Raw genomic sequence first — 25,240 nt, 5'->3', positions numbered from 1 at the left:
GGTGCCTCCTCACGCTCCGGAGTCGGCACAAAGCCCCGAAGCTGAAGTGGCGGCGCCTGCAGGAGCAGAGGAGCCCTGCGGACCCTCGCGTGCACCTGCCCTCTCTCTGCTTCAACCCACACTCTGCCGCTTATCCCGTGGAAGCCAGCGTTCCCGGTGGTCGTCGCGAGGCGGCTGCACGCTTTCCCGCGCGGGCGCGAGGCGATGGCGGCGCGGGGGTCGCGGTCCCGCCGGCTCCGCCTTCTCCTCCTGCTCCTGGTTCAGGTGGTCGCCGGGCGCTGCGGTCCGGCGGGCGCGGCGGGCAGCGCGCGCGGAGGTGAGCGGGGCGGCGCGGGCTGTGGGGCTGCCGGCCCCCCCAAACCTGGTTGCAGGGGCGGTTGTTATTTTTTCTACTGGGGGTTTGGAGTGAAGTTTCATTTTAAATGCCCAGATCTGTTCATTGAAACGCCGCGAGAAAGCCCCTTTTTAGTTTTGCTTCACGACCCGCATCACCGCAGACTCCGAGGTTAGTGTTTACTCCCATACAACTTTTTCAGTAGAAGATGCTATCGCGCGGTTGTCCTTCCGTGGTTTCAGCTGGGCCTCCCACTTTGGGCTTTTTCGAGAAGTATGGAGACTTGGGTTTAATATTAGGGATAGAGACTTGATCTTCTTACCTCCGGTCCCCCTGTGCTCCCCATTCCCACTCCACCCCACCCCACAGCATTTGAATTTTTTTCCTTTTGCCCGAAGATGAAATGTTTGTTGTGGAATGTTAGTAGTCGTCTTCCCTGGCTTCTGGGCTAATCGTTTTCATCCAAAGTTCTTCATCAGCTTCTTTAGAGCACAGCTTTTTTTTTTTTTTTTAACTGTTTTTCAAGATGTTTTGGACAGGAGTAGAAACAAAAGAAAATGCCTAGTACTTCTTCAAATCAAGTGTTTTGTTTAGAACCTTTTAGAGTCAGCCCTCTCTGTACACCTTGAAGAAAAATGCTAACATTTATGGAGCACCTATGGTGCACGTAAACACACAGAAGGCAAGGGTCTTTTAAAGCAAAATACAGTAGCAGAAATTCTCTATATTTTAGTTTTTATGAGTGAGTTTCTTAGGAATCGTTTGGGTACGTATATAATAAGAAGCTGTTCTTGCTTTTCCTTTATTAAGGTTTTTAAACTACGATTCCCGATCTTAGGAAGTAATAATTTTGAAGACTAGAATGACTTATTGCAGGATGTATTGCCTAAAAATAATTCTAGTCTTCAAAGTCATTAATGAAGACTGAAGACAAATAAGGTGTAGAGTGATTTAAACAAAGGAAATCCTGAGCAGAAAGAGTTACAGTTTAACAGAAAGAAAGTAATGTGATTTTGGAGCCAGACAAACCTAGACTCAAATAACTGCTCAGGTGTATCCTGCCTTGGACAAACCTCTGTTACCTCTCAGAGTCATTTTCAGGATTAAATAACATATATATGTGTGTGTGTGTGTGTGTGTGTGTGTGTGTATATATATTAATTCCAGGCACAGTGCCTGGCACCCTAGAATATGGTGGTTCCCTACCCTTTTTTGGTGAAACTGAAACTTTAAAAGTCTGTTTTATCTATTTTCATATAAAACATTGTAACCAAGTATTAAATGGTATGAGCACCTATCTCTTTCAAACACAGTGTTACAACTACAGTTGGTTATTTCCTGCCTTCTGCCCTTACTCTGAGTATCTCTCTTACACTGACCACCTGGTTGTATTAACCTTTATATATATTTTTTCTCTTGGTTTCATGTGAGGTCCTTAAGAACTGTGATTCTTACCTTGTTTATCTTTGTATCCCCAAGACTTACCTTATTGTAGAAGTCCAGTGAATGTTTGTGGAATGGATGAGCAAAACAATGGATATTCATTTCCTTACCTGTAAGGTGAGAGGTCATTAAAGGCTCTCCTTTACACCTCTAAAATCCTGAGATTCTGTGTGCTACTGGTAAATGATCATCTGGAAGAGCAAAGTGATAGTGAATGGATGATGTAGTTGCACATTTGGTCCTAAATGTTAATATGGTCTGGTGTGCAATTGCCTTTGAACATGGGTGGCTGGAGGTACTGTGGGGAGTTAGGAGACTTGCCAGTAATTGGCTGTGTTCCCTGGAGTGTACTGCTTGGCCTCACTGAGTCTTTATTTTGCTCTTTTCATATTGTAAGGATGGTAGTAGATGGTTTTTGAAGTCCTTCCAACTATAATTACTTATATGTATACATGTTTTCATGTTCATTTTAGATTATTTTTCCTTTATTTTTGATACAGAGTCTCACTACGTTGCCCTGGGTAGAGTGCCATGGAGTCACAGCTCACAGCAACCTCAAACCTTTGGACTTAAGTGATTCTCTTGCCTCAGACTCCCAAGTAGCTAGGACTACAGACGCCTACCACAAAGCCCAGCTATTTTTTTTGTTGCAGTTGTCATTGTTGTTTAGTAGGCCCAGGCCGGGCTCAAACCCGCCAGCCTTGGTGTATGTGCCGCCCTCATTTTAGATGTTTTTTTTTTTTTTTTTTTTTTTGAGACACAGCCTCAAGCTGTTACCCTGGATAGAGTACTATGGCATCACAGCTTACAGCAACCTCCAACTCCTTGGCTCAAGTGATTCTCCTGCCTCCACATCCCAAGTAGCTGGGACTACAGGCAGCTCCCACAAATGCCTGGCTATTTTTTGGTAGCAGTCATCATTGTTGTTTGGCAGGCCCAGGCTGGATTCGAACCCACCAGCTCAGGTGTATGTGGCTTGGCGCCTTAGCCGCTTGAGCCAAAGGCACTGAGCCACTCATTTTAGATTCTTTTTTTTTTTTTTTAACATTTTATTTATTTATTTATTTTTAATTTTTTTTTTTTGTGGTTTTTGGCCGGGGCTAGGTTTGAACCCACCACCTCCGGCATATGGGACTGGTGCCCTACTCCTTGAGCCACAGGCGCCGCCCCTTAGATTCTTAATAGTATCTTTTCTTTATGTTTTTCTGTGAGTCAGTCCCCAGGTAAAGAGAACGTCCAGCCAGCCAGTAGCCATACCTTTTGGGCTGAGGGAAGGTCATGGAGCTGTGGAAAGTGGCTCAGAAGGCAATTTTGTCAGTATTTAAGTATAATTAACTATTACATTAAGGTAGTGTAAGACTTTAAATTGACCTAACTGTGATTAGGACAGTGATTTATGGAAATTAGAGGGTCATTAGTTTTATTTTTTAGCTTTCTGACATTTTAAATGGTTGAAATTTTATTTTTAGTATATGTAGTGGCTGAATTCTACATTCAAAGGAAAATAAAATAATTCATAGAAAATGAGAACTATAAGAGATTTTTTTTTTCTCTCCTTTAGTCATTTCATTAACATTTTCGGAGGTTCACAAGGACATACCCAACTGTGGCTCTCAGCTCTACATTTCTTATCTATATGCATGTCCTTACATAAACATTTACGCAATTTAATTTGAAATTAAAAATTATTTTGTTTCCTAGCAAATATGCTCTGTGAACTAAAATGTGAGCAACTGAAAGACAGGGTTTTATTTTTCTGCTACATTGAAGCTGTGCTTAAGTGTTAAAGTTGTCTATGGATGGAGCTCTGAGGTACTCAGGCAATTGTCAGAATAGGTTTTGTTCAACTATAATCTACAAATTAGATCTAGCAAGTAATTTTTTATAATTAGGATATGAGTTTTTATTTCAATAATTTCAGTACAGAGCATTTTTCTTCTAATAGCATTTTTTTTTTTTTTTGAGACAGAGTCTCACTTTGTCACCCTCGGTAGAATGCCGTGGTGTCACAGCTCACAGCAATCTCAAATTCTTCTGCTTAAGTGATTCTCTTGCCTCAGCCTCCCAAGTAGCTGGGACTACAGGCACTGTCACAATGCCTGGCTATTTTTTTGTTTGTTTGTTTTCCTTGTAGAGATGAGGTCTTGCTGTGGCTCAGGCTGGTCTTGAACTCTGGAGCCTGGGCAATCCACCTGCCTCGGCCTCCCAGAGTGATAGGATTGTAGGCATTAGCCACTGTGCCAGGCCCTGTAATAGTATTTTTTTTTTTTTCTTTTTAAGACAGAGTCTCACTCTGTAGCTCTGGGTAGAGTGCTATGGCATCACGGCTCATAACAACCTCAAACTGTTGGGCTCAAGAGATCCTCTTGCCTCAGCCTCCCCCAGTACTTGGGATTACAGGCACCCTCCACAATGCCCAGCTATTTTTTTTTTTTTTTCTGTTTGTAGTAGAAAGAGGGTCTGACTTTTGCTCAGGCTGGTTTCAAACTCCTGAGCTCAAGCAATCCACCTGCCTTGGTCTCCCAGAGTGCTAGGATTCCAGGTGTGAGCCACCATGGCTATTAACATTTTTATTCCGAAAGAATCAAAATTAAATTCTCTTAGATGGTAGTTTAAATTCAATACTAAATAACCATTAACAAGTAGGAGTTGTTAAATATTGAAATAGTTTTAGAAAACAGTTTCTTTATAAATCTGCTTATAGAACAGCATAGGTATAATTAATAATATTTTTTATGTTTTTATATTTTTATAAATATATTTTAATAATTTTTTAATGTTTTTATATTTTTAATGTTTTTTTATTGTATAGTCAATGGTATATATGGAATTGGATAAAACTCTTTTTCCTGTGCAATTTTGGGCTGGGCAGTTCTTTGTTGTGGAGGGGGGTGTCTTGTACTTTGCAGCGTGTTTACCGGTCCCCTGGCATCTGTCCATGGGATGCCAGTAGCACCCACCGAAAAACGTCTTCAGCTACTGTCAAATGTGCCCTGGAGGACAAACGTGTTCCCCACACTCCTCACCCCTTGAGAATCACTGGTCTAGATCTTACTGACAGGGTCAAACTCTTAATGTACACATGAATTCCCGGGGAATGGAGATACTGACTGAGTAGATCAAAGGCTGGGAGGGTCTAATGTGAGGCATTTCTTTTTTTTTTGGTTTTTGGCCGGGGCTAGGTTTGAACCCGCCACCTCTGGCATATGGGGCTGGCACCCTACTCCTTGAGCCACAGGCGCCACCCATATGAGGCATTTCTATCAAGCTCCCAGGGACGTGGGTGTTGCCGGTCAGAGTACCACAGTAAAATGGCAAGCTTGTAGACACTTCCCTGTTCATACCAGTTGGGTGAATTCTCAAGGGAATCTGATGAAAGTAATTATGGAAATGGTGAATTTACAGTGAGTTATAGCCCAAACAGCATAGGGCCAATGGAAACTAAGAAAAAGCGTTTTCCTGCTGTCCTGATAAAGCAGCTGTTTTGACTTTTCTCTATTTCCTTCCAGTCCATAGCATACATTCATAATTGGACAGTTCTAAGAAGGAAATTTGTAGGATTCTGTTCAGGGTCATACAGGCTAGAGCAAGCAACTCCATATGTCATTCGGTGTTTTACTTCGTGATACTCTAAATGAACTAGCTTGTGATACATATTTATTGCCTATTGAGAGATTTATGGCCTCAAATTAAGTCACTGAACTCTGCATTTACTTGATCTGATGATGCTCAAAGGTTGTCTTCTCTCCTGGAGAACTATTGACTGAACCTAAAATTAATACTGCCTGATATCACGCTCTTACTGCAGGTGTTCTGAGAGTCAGGGTAAGATGTTAAGTGTACTAAAGCTTATCAGTTACACTGTAACTTTATCCTATAATTCTGTGATAAAAATCAATATAAAATATAATGAAAATCCTACAGAGAATAAAATATCCCTCCGTAATACTTAAAATAAGGATTGGTAAGCATACTTATTTGTCACATTGACAATGTTGGAGACAGAACACATTTCCCCTCATTTTCAGAATGGTCGATTATGTTCACTGCTTTATCTTAGAGTTGCTTAAAATAGCCTTCCTCAGGCTGCTGCAGTGAGGATTTTTTTTTTAAAGTATAAGTGACTTTTGATAACATGAAGATACAAGGAGACTTAGAGGGGAAAATTACTCTAGGAGTCGCTTGATTATGAATTGAGGATGCATAATACACAGCACTCCTAGCATCGCTTTTTAGATTTTAGATTTAGATTATCATATTCCATTCTTATAGCAATCTATGAAGAAGAAAAGGAGTGTATCCCCTGACTCAGCAGTTCTAAGAGTCAGCGCTACAGACATCTTTGCATAGGTACGGAAAAATAGATGTATAAGGATGTTAATGACAGCATTTTTCCCATTGTAGTATTAGAAATAACCCAAATCTGAAGCCTATATAAATGCTCATCAGTAGTGAAAGTTTAAAGTATGATACCCACATAATATGGACCACTTTATAGCTTATGTGGAAAGAATGGGGATGGATAGAGACCTACTGACATTTAGTACTGAAGTCACAGAACTTAAAAAGAGGAAACATGTTTCTTCCTCTGGGTGTGCCTCTGTAAAGTGTCTACCCATCAGACTTAACAAGGCTATAGTTGGAGGGCTAGGGGAAGGAGGAAAGGGAGAATTCTTTACTGTTGTTTTTTTTTTTTTCTTTTTAAGACAGAGCTTTACTCTGTTGCCCAGGCTGGAGTGCAACTTCACTGCAACTTCACTGCAACTTCAAACTCTTAGGCTTAAGCAATCTTCCATCTTCCTGCCTTGGCTTCCCAAGTAGCTGAGACTACAGGCATGCACCACACCCAGCTAATTTTTTTTTTTTTTTTTTTGCAGTTTTTGTCCGGGGCTGGGTTTGAACCCTCCACCTCCGGCATATGGGGCTGGCGCCCTACTCCTTTGAGCCACAGGCACTGCCTATGCCCAGCTAATTTTTAAATTTTTGTAGAGATGGGGTTTCACTATGTTGCCCAGGCTTGTGTTAAACTCCTTGCTTCAACTGATCCTCCTGTCTCCACCTTCCAGAGTACTCAGATTATAGGCATGAGCCACTCTGCCTGAAATCTTATTCTTTATGAGCTTTCTGGGCTTCAATTTTGATAATGACCATGCATTACTTTTGCAATGAAACCATTATTTTGAGAAAAAAAAATATGAATGCCGGTTCTACCTCCGCTACTTACTTGCTACTACTGTTAGAATGGTGTTCTCAAAAAGAGCAACTTTGCTATTCCCGTTTGACATTTGGTAATGTGTGGACACATTTTTGGTTGTCAGAAAAATGGATGGGGGTGGGGGTTGATACATTTAATGGGTAGAAGCCAGGGATACTGCTAAACATGCAGTTCACAAGACAGCCCCCCACAACAAAGAATTACCCAGCCCCAAATGCCAGGTTGAGAAATCCTGTGTTAAGACTTCAGGGCTGCAGCCATGTGGAAATGTGTCAGTTGTGCCCTGTACAATATCAGCGGGCTCCATTCTCACTGAGGGCTTTACTTTGCATAGCCAGAGAATTCTGATTATATAGTGAAGGTAAATAAACATGCAGGGTTGTACCCCAGGAAGGCAAGGCATCAGGCCTTAATTTTCTGTTCTACCCCCAGCACCTGGCACAGAGGCTGGCACAGGGAGCAGCCAGCCAATATTTGTTGAATTAATGAATGTTGAACTAGATACCACATGATAGGCTGTAGTAGACCCAAGTTGTAGCAGATGCTAAATATTTAAGAAGAATTTATGGAAGAAGCTAAAGAGTATAGTAGATGTCTATTAATTGATTTTCATCTGCAAGTTGGCAGAAGAATGCCATCTTACATTTAGCTGCCAGACATATTCAGTTGACTTTTTCCAGAGCAATTACTTTTTGATAAGAAAATCATGATTTTTGGTGGAAAACTGCCAGAATAGGACACTACCAAGTGTTCCTAAAATTGGTTTGTAAAATCCTTAGCTACCCCTCCACCTGTCCTAGGCCCCTCTCCAGCTGCTAGTGCTTCCCTGGCTTATGGTGACACATGGCATGCTCGATGTGCCTGTCTTTGTCCAAGCTTCCCTTTATTGAAAGGACATAGGTCATCTTGGATTAGAACCACCCTGAAGACCTCATTTTAGCTTGACCACCCACAAAGACCCCATCTCCAATTAAGGTCATGCTGTGGGGGTTTGACTGTTAAGACTTCAACATATGGATTTTAGGGGGACATAATTCAATCCATAAGACAGTAGAAAGGAGCTCTGAGCCAGGAAGGTGGAAATTGCAGAATCTTGTAAAAGAAACACAATATTATATAAGCCAGTTTCACACATCGGGGACAGACAATCTATGTTATTTATGCAAAAGGCTAACCCTAATCAGAATATTGTACGGAAATCTATGGTACGTGTCTCCAGTGCCCCAGATACATCTACGGCAGCACACGGTAAAGACAGGACAGATTTACCTCGCTCCCACTCCAACAGGCAATCGATTAGATATATGGCTTCAGAAAAGCTCGGTATTATACTATCATTTTTTAAATAAAATGTCATTTTATCAATAAAAAAAATAAAATCTTTAGCTATCTTTTGGGCTACCATATTTAGTGAAGAAGACTAAAAAAAATACTTAGATACTACCCAATATAGTAGGATTATGTACTTTATTTCAATTGATCCACACAATAGGCAGCTAAGTAGAGGTTATTCTTTTTATTAATGTTTTAGAATGGAAAAATTAAAACACACACAAAAGTGGTCCAGTATCATGAATTGAAGCATTCTTGCCATACACGTTTAACAATTACTTGACATTTTATAGATTAGAAAATTGTGGCATAAAGAGGTTAACAGTTAACTAGTGGTACCAACTGTACAAATCAAGGTTTGATTTGCAGTTTTACGTCCTTTCCTCTTCACTATACTAAAACTAAGGAATAGGTTACATTTCTTTGAAAATGAATATGATTTCACTAGTGGACTTGGACTTTTTCTTTTTTTGAGACAGTCTCACTATGTCACCCTTGGTAGAGTGCTGTGGCATCACGGCTCACAGCAACCTCAAACTCTTGGGCTTAAGCAATTCTCTTGCCTCAGCCTCCCGAGTAGCTGGGACTATAGGCACCTGCCACAACACCTGGCTATGGACATTCTTTAATATCATTCTCTCAATTCTTCCAAGTTGAGACTGAGAGGTTAAGCACCAAAAAATGAGAGGTTATTCCAAGACATGAACAAAAAGAAGCGGAGTCCAGGTTCTGTGTGGGCAACATGGCCTTTATTCACTTGGTTGCGAGTGGGCTGAATTCCAAAAAGAGGTCAGCATGTGAGATAAGACGGTGTGGGAATATACGAGTTTGGGGGGTAGGGATTGGTGTATTCATTCTTTCCTGGGTAGGAAGTTCTTTCTTGTGCGGGGAAGGTTCTATTTGGGCAGATGCCTATCTATATTAATCCCTATTAGAGACAATTAAATGATATTCAGAGTTAAAGCCCAGTTTGTAAAATGAAAATGTGAGTCTCTCAAGATGTTAAAGATATTACCGTGAACACGTTTGGACTTTGGTTAGGTATTCAACTGTTTTTCTCTTATTAGTTGTACTTTTATTTATTTTAATTTTTAATTTTTTAATTTTTGGAGACAGTCTCACTATGTCATCTCCGTAGAGTGCCGTAGTGCCCCAGCTCACAGCAACCTCAAACTCTTGGGCTTAAGCTATTTCTTGCCTCAGCCTCCCAAGTAGCTGGGACTACAGGCGCCCGCCACAATGCCTGGCTATTATTTGTTGCAGTTTGGCCGGGGTCGGTGTATGTGGCTGGTGCCCTAACCACTGGGCAACAGGCCCTGAGCCAATTAGTAATACTTTTAAATATTCCAGAAGAATTATCCCATGACATTTCTTTTTGTTCTTACCCTATTTTTAGTGTGCTTCACTGCTTGGTTCCTTTTGTTTTTCTGAAGTATGTGATTTATGTGCTATTAGTAGGTTGATATAATGACTATTATTAGCTTTAAGGAACAGAGACTTGAGGAAAGCTTTATAGTGACTGTCATTGCACCGTGTTGAAAGTGCCCAGTGTCACAAACACTTTTTTTTCTTTTTTTGCCTGGGATTAACTTTCTGGAGACAATCTTTTTTGGGACATTGGGATGTCCGTAGCTTTACAGGCGCTGAATGTTTTTGTTGCAGAATTTTTGTGTATTTGCTTATTAAGGTCTATCAGTTACTATTATTTTAACAGTCTTTGTGGAAGAATGAGAATGACCTTGTGCTGGCATTCATGTGCACACTTTCAGCTAATCCTCCCAATAACCTTACAAGGTAGGTACTGGTTATACCTATTTCACAGATGAACCTGATATGCAAAGAAGTTGAGTGGTAACTTGCCTTCAAGTCACACTGTAAGGATTAGAGTTTAGATGGAATTCAGCCTGTCTTCAGATCCTGAGTTCTTAATCAGTATATTGTATTGCCTGTCTTTGTATTTAAATCTGAGTAAGACAAAGTCTTTAATTTCAAGAAGCTGAGTCTAGTGACTCATAATCCTTAAGAGCAAATGTGTATGGCTCCTGTGACAGTTGCTTCACAGCGGTGATACAATTCTGGCTCGTTAGAGATAAGTGGGAATTGGTGGATGGATTTACTCATTCATGTATTTGTTCAGTCAATAAGCTGAGCACCTACTATGTGCCAGTGTGTTGCGTAGTAGATATGATGATGGATAAAACATGATGCCCTTAGTTACACCATAATAGGGAAAACAGACTTACATCAAATATACCCAGGACTGCTTAATTACAATCCAGATAAAGAACCCAATAGTGACTTTGGGGTCTGGGAAGAGTTCCTGAGGAAGTGTTGAGATCTGACAGATGAGCGTTACCCAGGCAAAGAAGAAGGGAGGGCATTTCAGAATGGGAAGAAGAACATGAGCCACGTAGGAGGGAACAGAGTACAGCGTGTTTAAGAAGGTGAACTGTCAGTATAGCTGGAGCTGGGGAAGGCCACGCCAAAAGAGGCTGGAGGAGACAGACCAGTGGCACATTGGCCTTAAGGATTTTGGTCTATCTTAAACAGTGGACAGCTGCAGAAAGGTTTAAGCAAGGAGATAACATCAGATGTGTTGTTTTGAAAAGACTGCTAAGTTATTTGCACAGAGAACCCCTTGGTTGGGGTTGGGAGGCAGGATGGGGGTGCAGAAGATGGTTAGAGACCTCTTACAAACTAGATTTGCTCCTGAGGAGAGAGGCAGGTAGCTTGTGCTAAGATGTGGCAGTGGGGGTGGTAGGAAATGGATGGATTTGAGAAATATTTGGGAGTTAAATTTAATAGTTTCCTGATGGATTGGATAGAGGAAGGAGGGAGAAGATGGTATCAGAGATAACTCTGAGGTTTTTATTTTTTTTATTACATCATAGCTGTGTACATTAATGCGATCATGGAGTACCATACACTGGTTTTATAGACTGTTTGACACATTTTCATCACACTGGTTAACATAGCCTTCCCGGCATTTTCTTAGTTATTGTGTTAAGACATTTATATTCTACATTTACTAAGTTTCACATGTATCCTTGTAAGATGCACCGTAGGTGTAATCCCACCAATCACCCTCCCTCTGCTCAGCCTACCCCCTCCCTCCCCTCCCTCTTCCCCTTCCCCGTATTCTTAGGTTATACTGGGTTATAGCCTTCATATGAAAGCCATAAATTACTTTCATAGGAGGGCTGAGTACATTGGATACTTTTCCTTCCATTCTTGAGATACTTTACTAAGAAGAATATGTTCCAGCTCCATCCATGTGAACATGAAAGAGGTAAAGTCTCCATCTTTCTTTAAGGCTGCATAATATTCCAAAGTGTACATATACCACAATTTATTAATCCATTCGTGGATCGATGGGCACTTGGGCTTTTTCCATGACTTAGCAATTATGAATTGGGCTGCAATAAACATTCTGGTACAAATATCGTTGTTATAATGTGATTTTTGGTCTTCTGGGTATATACCTAGTAGAGGAATGATAGGATTGAATGGCAGGTCTATTTTTAGATCTCTAAGTGTTCTCCAAACGTCTTTCCAAAAGGAATGTATTAATTTGCATTCCCACCAGCAGTGTAGAAGTGTTACCTTTTTTCCACATCCGCGCTAACATCTCTGGTCTTGGGATTTTGTGATATGGGCTAATCCTGCTGGAGTTAGATGATATCTCAAAGTAGTTTTAATTTGCCTTTCTCTGATGATTAAGGATGATGAGCATTTTTTCATATGTGTGTAGGCCGTGCGCCTGTCTTCTTCAGAGAAGTTTCTCTTCAAGTCGTTCTTGAAGAGAAACTCCCATCAGCCTGCGATGGGATCACTTGTTCTTTTCTTGCTTATATGTTTGAGTTCTCTGTGGATTCTGGTTATTAAACCTTTGTCAGAGACATAACCTGCAAATATCTTCTCCCATTCTGAGGGCTGTCTGCTTGCTTTACTTACTGTGTTCTTGGCTGTGCAGAAGCTTTTTAGTTTGATCAGGTCCCAGTAGTGTATTTTTGAAGCTGCTTCAATTGCCCGGGGGTCCTCCTCATAAAATATTTGCCTAGACCTAATTTCTTCGAGAATTTTCCCTGCACTTCCTTCTAGTATTTTTATAGTTTCATGTCTTAAGTTTAAATCTTTAATCCAGTGAGAGTCTGTCTTAGTTAATGGTGAAAGGTGTGGGTCCAGTTTCAGTCTTCTACAGGTTGCCAGCCAGTTCACACAGCACCATTTGTTAAATAGAGAATCTTTTCCCCACTGAATGTTTTTAATTGGCTTGTCAAAGATCAAATAATGGTAAGTAGCTGGGTTCATCTCTTGGTTCTGTTCTGTTCCATACATCTACCTCTCTGTTTTTGTGCCAGTACCATGCTGTTTTGATCACTATCAATTTATACTGTAGTCTGAGGTCTGGTAGCATGATTCCTCCTACTTTGTTTTTATTTCTGAGTAATGTCTTGGCTATTCGAGGTTTTTTTCTGATTCCATATAAAACGAAGTATTATTTTTTCAAGATCTTTAAAGTATGACAGTGGAGCTTTAATAGGGATTGCATTATAATTGTATATTGCTTTGGGTAGTATGGACATTTTAACAATGTTGATTCTTCCCAGCCATGAGCATGGTATGTTTTTCCATTTGTTAACATTTTCAGCTATTTCTTTTCTTAGAGTTTCATAGTTCTCTTTATAGAGATCTTTCACATCCTTTGTTAGGTGAACTCCCAAATATTTTATCTTCTTTGGCACTACTGTGAATGGAATAGAGTCCTTAACTGTTTTATCAGCTTGACTATTATTGGTATGTATAAAGGCTACCGATTTATGAATGTTGATTTTGTAACCTGAGACACTGCTGTATTCCTTGATCACTTCTAAGACTTTTGTAGTAGAATCCCTGGTGTTTTCCAAATATACAATGACATCATCTGCGAAGACCGAAAGTTTGATCTCTTCTGACCCTATGTGGATACCCTTGATCACCTTTTCTTCCCTAATTGCGGTGGCTAAAACTTCCATTACAATGTTAAAGAGCAATGGAGACAATGGGCAACCTTGTCTGGTTCCTGATCTGAGTGGAAATGATTTCAATTTAACTCCATTCAATACGATATTGGCTGTGGGTTTGCTGTAGATGGCCTCTATCAGTTTAAGAAATGTCCCTTCTGTACCAGTTTTCTTAAGTGTTCTGATTATGAAGCGATGCTGGATATTATCAAAAGCTTTTTCTGCATCAATTGAGAGAATCATATGGTCTTTGTTTTTTAATTTGTTTATGTGCTGAATTATATTTATAGATTTACGTATATTGAACCAGCCTTGAGACCCTGGGATAAGACCGACTTGGTCATGATGTATAATTTGTTTAATGTGTTGCTGGATTCTGTTTGTTAGGATCTTGTTGAATATTTTTGCATCTATATTCATTAGTGGTATTGGTCTATAGTTTTCTTTTCTTGTTGGGTCTTTTCCTGGTTTGGGGATCAGGGTGATGTTTGCTTCATAGAATGTGTTGGGTAGTCTTCCTTCTTTTTCTACATTTTGGAACAGGTTGAGTAATATAGGTACTAGTTCCTCTTTAAAGGTTTGGTAGAATTCTGATGTGAAGCTATCTGGTCCCGGGCTTTTTTTTTAGGGAGATTTTGTACAGTTGATGCTATTTCAGAACTTGATATAGGCCTGTTCAACATTTCCACTTGATTCTGGCTAAGTCTTGGAAGGTGATGTGCTTCCAAGTATTGGTTAATTTCCTTCAGATTTTCATATTTCTGAGAATAAAGTTTCTTATAATATTCATTAAGGATTTTTTGGATTTCTGAGGAGTCTGTTGTTATTTCATCTTTGTCATTTCTGATTGATGAAATTAGAAATTTCACTCTTTTTTTTCCTGGTTAGGTTAGCCAAAGGTTTATCTATTTTATTGACCTTTTCAAAAAACCAACTTTTTGATTTATTGATCTGTTGTATAATTCTTTTGTTTTCAATTTCATTTAATTCTGCTCTAATTTTGGTTATTTTTTTCTTCTACTGCGTTTGGGGTTGGAATGTTCTTCCTTTTCCACTTGCTTGAGATGTCCCATTAAGTTGTTAACTTCCTCTCTTTCTGTTCTCTTGAGGAAGGCTTGCAGTCCTATAAATTTCCCTCTAAGGACTGCCTTTGCAGTATCCCTGAGGTTCTGATAATTCGTGTCTTCATTGTTCCAAAAATTTGGCCATTTCCTTCTTAATCTTGTCTATGACCCAGCTATCATTCAGCATGAGGTTATTTAACTTCCATGTTTTTGTATGAGTATGCAGATTCCTGTTGTTACTGAGTTCGACTTTTATTTCATGGTGGTCCGAGATGATGCAAGGAATAATTTCTATTCCTTTAAATTTACTGAGGTTAGACTTGTGACCTAAGATGTGATTGATTTTGGAGTATGTTCCATGGGCTGATGAGAAGTAAGTGTAGTCAGTTTTGTTGGGATCAAATGTTCTGTAGATGTCTGTTAAATCCAAATGTTGGATGGTTAGGTTTAAATCTAAAATTTCTTTGCTCAGCTTCTTCTTGGAGGATGTATCCAACACTGCCAAAGGAGTGTTAAAATCTCCAACTATTATGGAGCTGGAGGAAATCAAGTTGCTTGTGTCTGTTAGAGTTTCTCTTATAAATTGAGGCGCATTCTGGTTGGGTGCATAAATATTAATCATTGAAATCTCATCATATTGAGTATTACCCTTAACAAATGTGAAGTGACCAGTCTTATCCTTCCTTACTTTTGTTGGTTTAAAGCCTATTGTATCTGCAAATAGAATTGCAACACCTGCTTTTTTCTGATTTCCATTTGCCTGAAATATGGATGACCATCCTTTCACCCTGAGTCTATATTTATCTTTTAAGGTAAGATGAGATTCTTGTATGCAGCAGATATCTGGCCTGAGTTTTGTATCCAGTCAGCCAACCTGTGCCTCTTTAGAAGACAGTTTAAGCTGTTCACATTCATGGAGAATATTGATAAGCCTGGTAAAATTTTGGGTATTAAGTTTTTCGAAAGCCCAGTGGACATTTTTAATCCTTTCGCCACTGTGGAAGTTGGAGTTTGATCAAAAGTTTCTAAGTGAGTTTACTTTTGTGGTAGAGGATTATGCTGGTCATTATGGAGGATAGGTCTGAGAATATCCTGAAGAGCTGATTTAGTTATGGCAAATTTCTTCTACATGTAATGTCATTAAAGTATTTAATTTCTCCATCATAAATGAAACTCAGTTTAGCTGGATACAGGATCCTGGGTTGAAAGTTATTTTGTTTTAGGAGATTAAAAGTCCATGACTGCCCTCTTCTGGCTTGAAAGGTTTCGCAGAGAGATCTGCAGTCATTCTAATATTCTTTCCTTTGTAGGTTATGGTTTTCTTATGTCTGGCTGCTTTCAGTATTTTCTCCTTCATATTAACTTTAGTGAAGTTAATTATGATGTGCCTGGGGGATATCTTATTCAGGTTGAGTTGTGCTGGGGTTCTGAAACGGTCTGCTATCTGAATTTCAGAATCTCTTGGTATGTCTGGAAAAATCGCTTTCATAATTTCATGGAGAAGAGCCTCTGTGTCTTGCAAGGCCACTTCATTGCTTTCAGCAATTTCAGTGAGGCGGATATTTGCCTTCTTCGAATTATCCCAGAGCTCTCTGAGAGAATGCTCCCTTGTTGCTCTCCATTTCTCTTCCTCTTTGAGAGTTTGGGAGTGTTCAAAAGCTTTGTCTTCAATATCAGAAATCCTTTCTTCTGCCTGCTCCACTCTGTTTTACTGAGGGATTCTACTGTATTTTTCAGATCTTTGAAGGCTGCAAATTCTTGCTTCAACGTGTCAAAATCTTTCGTGGTTTTGTCTTTAAATTTGTTGGATTTTTGAGACAACTTTTGAATTGCTCCTTGAATTCCTAATTCCAACTTTTTCTCTAGTCTATTAATCTTGTTTGAAATCCAAATTCTGAATTCAATTTCTGATATCTCGGCCAGCTGTTTATGAATGGGATCTTCAGTTACATCTGCCATATCTTTCCTTTGTGGGGGTGGTGATCTACTATGGTTATTCATGTTACCAGAGTTTTTCTGCTGATTCCGCTCCATGGTTATTTTACACTGTTTGACTAAATGAATGGATAAGGAAACATTGGGTTCGGGGCTCCAGGAGTAGTGATTAACCAGCCCTTTGCCCAAAAGCTGGGACTGGTGTCTGTACCTTTTCCCCTGGAGGTTTGCTGAGGGCACATACAGTGCTATGGCCTGAGAAACTGGGGACCTGCTTGGTGTGGTCGGGCTAAGTGGCTCTTTCTTGTTTTCAGCTGGTCTCTGTCCGACCCTAGTGAAACAGGTACTCTGGGTTGAAGTCTTGGCTGTGGAGAAATACCAGCAATTAAGTCACCCCGCCCCCCACAGGCAACAATTGGAAAAGGAAAATCAAACCTTCCTACAACCACACACCCAGGGCACCACTTGGATAGTCCTCGGGCGATTGGCTCAGTTCTAAAGGTCCAAATCAATTGTCTCAGTCAGCACCTGTCTCAGGTGGGAGAGTTAAAAGGCCTCTGGCAACTAGATCACAGGGGTCTGCTGACAATTCAAATGTGACTTGCTGTGGTGCTCCGTGAGGTCAGGAGGACCCACCCAGCAAATAGATTAGTTTGGGAAGGTTGATGCCTCCTTCCCCACCTTGCATCTCTGTCAGAACCAGCCACTGATAATCCCACAGGGCTGTGAGTCAGTTGCCTCCAATGAGCAGATACTCCAGGGGTTTGCACCTGCCTGAATCACAAGGAAATCTATGCCTCCTCAGCCCAGCTGCTGCTCTCTGCCACTATCCGTCAGGGGAAGGTGAGACCTAACAAGCTTGGGCGCTTGATGGAGGCTGGGCTTTTCACTCAGTTCCAGCCCTGCCCCTGATTGATGTTACTGACAGAACAGAACAACCTTGCGGAATTTGTTTCTGTCCCGGCTAACTTCCACTGCAGAAGAAAACTGTTTGGAGTTCATAGAACCTGTGCCTCAGGCCCTGTCTTTGCTGTTGCAGGTATTCCCAGCACGGTTAGCTCTCAGTTCTAGCTTTCTACCCTCCTTTGTCTGGGCTGATGATCTTCTGGGGGCTGGGTGCGTCTTAGGCTCAGTAAAGTGGTCCTGTGGTTCAGCCCCGCCCTGGGAGTCAGCTGGCACTGCGTGTGCGTTTTCTAGTCCCTGCGCTCCACCCAGGCCGGTATCGCCTCAGGCAAACCGTTTACTCATGGGGCCTGCGTTTCCGTCCCCGATCTGTTCTGACGGTGGTTGCCACCTGAGAAGATGCCCAGCCTCCTCTGGTTGTCCAGAGAGACAGGAGGTGTGACTCTGGAATATCCAGGGTGAGCGCTATTGTTGCCAAAAACGGCTGCTGCTTTGTGCCTAGGGGCACCCCCACTCTGGTGTGGTTCCTTCTCAGCTGACTGTCCTCACTCCCATGCCACAGAATCAGCACTGGCCGGCAGTAGTCCATGCCCTGTCCACACCTCTCGAGAAAACACCCAAGAATCTGGACTCCTTGGGGACAGGCCTCCCGACCTCAGAGAGAGAGTGGAGGGGAGTGCTGGGAGCTCAGAACTGCAGGTAGAGAATATATACAGTTTTATGCAGTTTTATGCCTGGCAGGAGAGCACCATGGCACCCTAGTAGGGGAAGTAGGTTCAGTTTTTAGAGGGTCTCTCCCGTGGAGTATAATGGGACAACTTTTGAACTCTGCTCGTTTGTTTATAGGGTACTCCTAGCCGTTCTCATGGGGGGAGGGTACTCCCGTCCGCTTGGTGGACGGATTTTGTACCTTTTGTTTGTATCCTTGGGGTCGCAGCTTGCCTCAGCAGGGTTGATGTGCATTCTTCAACCTTCTCTCTTGGCGCAGCTCTAATCTGCCAGGTTACTTGCTAAATTTCTGTCCTTTAACTCTCCTGGACAGGAGCCTCTGTGCAAAGCTGACTTCAGTCAGCCATCTTGTCCAACTCTAGGTTTTTAGACTGTGGACTAGGCACGATGGAGCCCCTCTCTGCATTGGGGGAAGATCATGAATTTGGTTTCATATGTATTGAGTTTGTGGTTCCTTAAGATGTCCTTATTTCATATACAGAGGGTGCCAAAAATCTATACACATTTTAAGAAAGGAACAACTGAATGAAAATTGTAATGCTTATTTTATACCAATAACATTTGTCACCTCGAATCTCTTGTAATTGCAGAAGTCAAACGTGACTTGATTATTACAATTTTAATATAGTTTTTTTCTTTGTTATAATGCATATACAGTTTTTAGCACCCTGTATAGATTAAGAAATTGTGGCATATAGAGGTTAATAAATAATTAGTTGAGCCAGGTATTCAAATTGAGGTCTTCAGCTTTGCTGTTCTTTCCTCTTCTCTATAGTAAAATTAAGGAGCAAGGTTACATTTCTTTGAAAATAAATGTGGTTTCATTTAGTTACTAGAATGCCAATTTTTTTTGGGGGGGGGTAAGTGGATATTCAGGTCAGGACTGAGAGGAGAGGTCTACCTTGGAGGTACAAATTCCATGAAAACTAGGTCTCTTTTTCATTAAGCTTATTTTTGTTACCTCACCCTTGATAATGATTTTTGGAGATTCTCTATTATAAATAGCTGGAGTAGAATTTCTACAATCTCGATTGCTGAGTGCAATTTTATAAGCCTCCTAAAAAATTTCTAGAAGTAATGGTTGGACACCTTAAGAAAAAAAAATTAAAACAAGAAAAAGAAAACTTAGAAAGTAAGAGCTAGATGTGTTCCTTCCTGTAGTTTATGAGAAATTTTGCTTGGTTGGTATTTCTAAAAATGCATCCCAAGAACTACAAGTATCCCTGAGGTATATCAAGCAGTCTGAACAGGAATAATCTTTTTTTTTTTTTTTTTGCAGTTTTTGGCTGGGGCTGGGTTTGAACCCACCACCTCTGGCATATGGGGCCAGCACCCTACTCCTTTGAGCCATAGGTGCCGCCTGAACAGGAATAATTTTTTAGCATAGATTTTATAAGCTTGAAATATAGGATTACTGGGTTTTGTGAAATTCCACTGTGTTCTCAAGGAGCATGCATGCCATGAACTGACTTGACTGTCTTAGCTAACATGTTAACGGGGTGGAGCTAGGCTTGACTTAACTTCAGGGTTATTGTTGACATTAGCTGACTTTGCTTGTTTTGTGGTTACTATCATGTTGCTTTATATCCCATTTTATAAAAATGAATCAGTGGCTCAAAAGTCATGATAATGAGTAGAATTGCATGATTCAGACTTTTACGGTAGATGTAGCATGTGCACCAGGAATAAACCTATACATGTGGACTAATGTCCCTTCCAGAGATTATTAATGAAAGAAAGAATAGCAGCTGTTGGTAGAGGAATACATAAATGGTTATGGATTCAGGGAAATCCAATATCACATTATCTCAGAGCTCAGTTATACCTGATGCCTATAAGAGTGAAGCTATTTTATAGATGTTTGCCAAGACCACCCCTACTTTCAGAACGTGACAAGATCAATGGAAGCCTGCAACGTCAGTGGCTCCGCCTGGGGAGACATAGTCATACAGTATGATGAGGCCTAGACTGATTATTAATGATTGAATGGAAGTCTAGTAATTCGGCAGCATCTTTTGAGTTGTATATCCTTGTGATGTAAGGGATCTAAGTTTGGAGACTGTAGGGTAGACTGTGCTATTGTAAAATGTATTTTTGGTTTTAAGCCCCATTTCCTGGCATAAATCCTTGCAATCTCCCAAGCATGTCTTTTTTGTATGCCAATGAGTTGACCGATGGCTTGGCAGCCCTTAGGTAACTTCAGGATGGGGACAGGTCACTGGAAAGACATCCACCCACCAACCTTAAGGTTAAGAGAGTGGCTTAAGGTTAAGTTGATCACCATCTGCAAATGGTTTAATCAGTCATGCCTATGTAATGAAGTCTCCATAAAAACCCCAGATGACGGCTTGGCACCTGTAGTTCAGTGGTTAGAGTGCCAGCCACATACACCAGGGCTGGCCAGGGCCTGCTAAAAAACAATGACAACTGCAACAAAATAAAGGCCAGGCATTGTGGCGGGCGCCTGTTGTCTGAGCTACTTGGGAGGCTGAGGCAAGAGAATGGCTTAAGCCCAAGAGTTTGAGGTTGCTATGAGCTATGGCACTCTATTGAGGATGACATAGTGAGACTCTATCTCCTAAAAAGAAAAAAAAATCCAAAATGACAGGTTTGCAAAGTTTCCATATAGCTGAGCGCTGGGAGGTTCCTGGCAGGTGGTACACCCTGGGAGGACACTGAAACGCCTACCCTTTCCCATATCTCATGCAATGTGTTTCATCCATATCCTTTATAATAAATGGGTAACATTAAAAAAATTCTCTATGTGCTGAATCTGCAAATAAAATGATTTTAGATATATTACCCCAACAAGGAAAGCAGAAGGAAGAATATCTAAAAATCAAATTTTAACCTGTCAGTAATCTGTTCCCCATTACTTCAAGAGTTGTTTTATTTTGAGACTTTGTCAAATGATAACACCCTTACTAAATAGCATTTGTGTGATTTCCGAACAAAGGACAGTGGCTCCTCTGGTAAAGGAATTTTTTCCTACAGTAACCATAACACTTGATATGAAATTGTTGCATTTTGTTGCTAAAGGCAGAGAAGAGAAAAAGATCCCAGTTACTTCATTCAGAATAGAATGTATTCTGTGTAGCAGAAATGGTCTTAAGGCATGCTCTTGATAAGAAGCTTGTGAAACCAGGCATAGATGATTCTGCTTGAGGAGGTTGCATAAGAGACTTAACAGAATTCTTTCCTTATTAATTTATGGCAGTGTTAGGTGTCACATGATATTAATGTTAATGGCATGCGTGTGGAAGATCTGTTACTATGCTGTGCGTGTTCTGGTATTTTGCTTGTGGTTAGACGGAACTGCTATTTTGCCTCTGTGAGATGCATGGCAGGAGGTGTGCCTGTAGCAGTGTACTTTTATCACTGAGAACTCCACGTTAAAGAAGAAGAGATCGGGCAGTGCCTGTGGCTCAGTGAGTAGGGCGCTGACCCCTATGCCAAGGGTGGCAAGTTCAAACCTGGTCCCGGCCAAACTGCAACAACAACAACAGAAAAAATCCGGGCGTTGTGGCAGGCAGCTGTGGTCCCAGCTACTCGGGAGGCTGAGGCAAGAGAATTGCCTGAGCCCAGGAGTTGGAGGTTGCTGTGAGCTGTGATACCACAGCACTCTACCGAGGGCAATGAAGTGAGACTCTGTCTCTGAAAAAAAAAAGAAGAATAAAGAAGAGATCTGAATTTCAGTTAGGATTATTTTCTGATCTGATAGATTGGAAAAAGTACATTAAAAACAATTCTGCCTGACACCAGCTCCGTGGGCAGTGGGGAAGGGTGAGTGCCGGTGCCCTCACTTCTATGCACAGAGGTGAGTTGGTGGGGGGACAGTATGTGATCTTGGTTCACTGTTAAAAGATATGGTAAAAAAATTGTGAATAAGATCAAGTCACAGGCACCAAGCATGTCTTTCAGCTTGAACAAAGAAATGGTTGCTGGGTGTATGATCTTGCTTCTCCACACTGAGATTTCCTGGCTCTGAAGAAGAACATGAGTTCTTTTTTTTTTTTTTGAGACAGAGCCTCAAGCTGTCACCCTGGATAGAGTGCTGTGGCGTCACAGCTCACAGCAACCTCCAACTCCTGGGCTTAAGCGATTCTCTTGTCTCAGCCTCCCAAGTAGCTGGGACTACAGGCGCCCACCACAATGCCCGGCTATTTTTTGGTTGCAGTTGTCATTGTTGTTTGGCAGGCCCAGGCTGGATTTGAACCCACCAGCTCTGGTGTATGTGACCTGCTCCTTAGCTGCTTGAGCTACAGGCGCCGAGCCAGAACATGAGTTCTTTTTTTTTTTTTTTGAGACAGTGTCTCACTATGTCCTTGGTAGAGTGCCGTGGCATCACAGTTCACAGCAACCTCAAACTCTTGGGCTTAAGGGATTCTCCTGCCTCAACCTCCCAAGTAGCTGGGACTACAGGCACCCGCCACAATGCCCCGCTGTTTTTTGGTTGCAGTTCTCATTGTTGTTTAGCAGGCCCGGGCTGGACTGAACCTGCCAGCCTTGATGTAGGTGGGCAGCTCCCTACTCACTGACCTACGGGCGCTGAGCCCACACATGAGTTCTTAAAATGGCAGGGCTTGAAGGAAATGTTCCCTCACTGATAATGCCATTAAACCTAACTTTTCTGATTTCTAATGTCCTTGAGTAGTATAGCTCATTGATTCAGCCATATCTTGAATACCCAGAACTGACCTCTTGAGAATAAGATAGTTGATTTTTAGTTGACAATAAGACATCAGTGTGCCAAAATTATACTTATGGAACACCAATGCCCCTTTTAGGCGGTCCCTGGTATCTTGTTTACCCTTTGGCCCTTCTCAATAGCTGCTCAAGCTGCCCCGTTTCCCCAAAAATAAGACAGCCTCCGAAAATAAGACCTACTTACAGGAACGATAAGACGTCCCCTGAAAATAAGACCTAGCTCATCTTTGGGAGCACACCTTAAAATAAGACACTGTCTTATTTTCGGGGAAACGGGATAGTTAGTTTTATGCCCATACTTAAGGGAAGGGATGTGATACGATATGATGGCAGAAGGTGGAGAGGAGGACTTTATTTTTGCCTTTTTGGATTTCGGAGACCTGGACCAGAACTGGCAGTGGAACGGCCAGTTTACCCAAGCAGCTATGCCATCTCACGTTCCCGGCTCAGGGTGCGAGGGCTCACTAACACTTGTCCCTGTCTTCTTGGTTCTGGCCACCCTGCTGGGTGTGAGTGGTGGCTCATTGTGGTTTTGATTGGCATTTTCCTAGTGGCTGCCCACCTGAAGGTGCTGAGCATGTTTTCACAAACTCACTGGCCACTCTTCTTTGGAGAATTACCACTTCAAGTCTCTTACCCATTTTAAAATTGTGTTGAGTCTTTTGCTATTGATTTGTAATCTTTTTTCTTTAAATATTCCAAAGTTTGGGTGTAATAGTTCTTTACACAGTGTGTCCATAAAGTTCCATTTAAATTTAAATTATACACGAACTTTATGTACACCTTATATATTCTAGATACAAGTCCCCATACCAGATACATAATTTTTTTTTTTTTTTTTTTTGCAGTTTTGGTTTGACCCCACCACCTCTGGTATGGGGCCAGCGTCCTACTCCTTTGAGCCACAGGCACCGCCCAACAGATACGTAATTTGAAAATATTTTTTCTGGGTTTCTTCTTTTTGTTTTTGAGACAAGAGTCTTGGTCTGTTGCCTGGGCGAGAATACAAAGGCATTATCACAGGTAACTGCAACCTCAAACTCCCGGGCTCAAGGAATCCTCCTGCTTCAGCCTTCCAAGTAATTGGGACTGCAGACATGTACCACTGTACTTAGCTGAATTTTTCTATTTTGAGTAAATACAGCGTCTTGCTATGTTGCCCAGGCTAGTCTCGAACTCCTGGCCTCAAACATTCCTCTTGCCTTGGCCTCTTAAAGTCCTAAGATTACAGGTATGAGCCACCACACCTGGCTGTCAGCTTTATACTTAGAAATTTAGGGAATACCAAAAAATATGCATTTTGGATAGGATGAGCAAATTGTTGGCCATTCAAAATAACTTCTAAAGAATTTTTCCATTTATTTAGAATTTAGCTTATGTATAGGACACAGTGTCCTTTTATTTATGCCCTATCTGCTTTCTTTCAAATAAGATTTGAGATGGCTATACAGGCTAGTTTTCCTCCCATAGGGCAAAAGGTCCTTAGACGCTACTGAAAGTCATGTTACTGCAGTGGTCTTTCCTACTGTGAACTTGCATGCTGTCTGTTTTGTTTACTAGTATGTTCCCAGCACTTACTTGCCTGGGATGAGGCACACGTCCTAATGTTTGTCAAATGAGTGAATAAGCAAATGCCAGTATGGGCTACAGCTGTCAGGGGGTTTGGCACTAATTGAGTTTTTCTGGAAAGTTGTCACAAGATGGAAAATGTTAGGGTGAAAAGAGCAAAAAGCCAAGGGCGCTCTGGGTGCCCTCAGAGCTCTGCTGTTATGAGCTCTGGAGCACTGGCCCTCCTGGCCATATATCGTCACTTGTGAAGTGAAAGGATGTGTTGGAATGTCTTCTTTTTAACAGTCTGAGGTTTATGAGCAGCATAAACTTAAAACATTTACAGCTAGCTAGAAAAGCATAGCTATTAAGTAGAATTTAAGTACACCATCAAGGTTTTGTGCTAATATATCGCTGACATTTGCACCTGCTGTTTCTGTTAAGCGTGCTAAGAATAAGAAAATGGTATTTCTAATATTGGACGTATAATGAAGATATTCAAAAGCTATATCTTAAAGGTTCTCATTAAATAGAATGTTGGGATTAATTTGTTCTTTTATTTATGCCCTATCTACTTTCTTTCAAATAAGATTTGAAATGGCTATTCAGGCTAGTTTTCCCCCCATAGGGCAAAAGGTCCTTAGATGCTACTGAAAGACATTTTATTTATTTTTATCTTTGAAACCTTAAATTTTTGGTATTTCAGAGACCATAAAATCTTTAAAATAGGATTAGAAGAGGAGAAATCAATAATGGTAGTTTAACTTAAAGGTCCAAAATTAACAGCGTTTAAATATTAAAAATGACTCTCCAGTATATAATATTCTAAGTGAATGTATATATCTCCAGAGCTGTGCATTTTCACATAAAGAGACTTTTACAGGAGGTACAAAACATAAACTCTGCGGTATTTGCAGATTCACCTGAATATCTTAAGCTACTCAGGGAAGCAGAGCGTAAACATGTGAGGAGTAGGTTATTTATGAAGAAATAGACAGGAAAAGACAGGCCGGGAATGGGCCTCCTG

General features: G+C 41.1%; 1 protein-coding gene across 1 annotated transcript in view; it reads left to right on the top strand.

Moving 5' to 3' along the window:
• Positions 1-204: 204 nt before the first annotated feature.
• The window catches only part of CHRNA5 (cholinergic receptor nicotinic alpha 5 subunit), a 44,627-nt gene continuing 19,591 nt past the window's right edge, over positions 205-25,240 (top strand). The window contains exon 1 of the mRNA XM_053594193.1: positions 205-316. Coding sequence (XP_053450168.1) covers positions 205-316 — 112 coding nt within the window. The remainder of the gene's footprint in view (positions 317-25,240) is intronic.

The sequence above is a fragment of the Nycticebus coucang genome, chromosome 6 (assembly GCF_027406575.1).
Source record: "Nycticebus coucang isolate mNycCou1 chromosome 6, mNycCou1.pri, whole genome shotgun sequence".
Lineage (NCBI taxonomy): Eukaryota > Metazoa > Chordata > Mammalia > Primates > Lorisidae > Nycticebus > Nycticebus coucang.
Note: the sequence above shows the minus strand (reverse complement) of the source record. Positions and strands in the feature narration are given on the sequence as shown.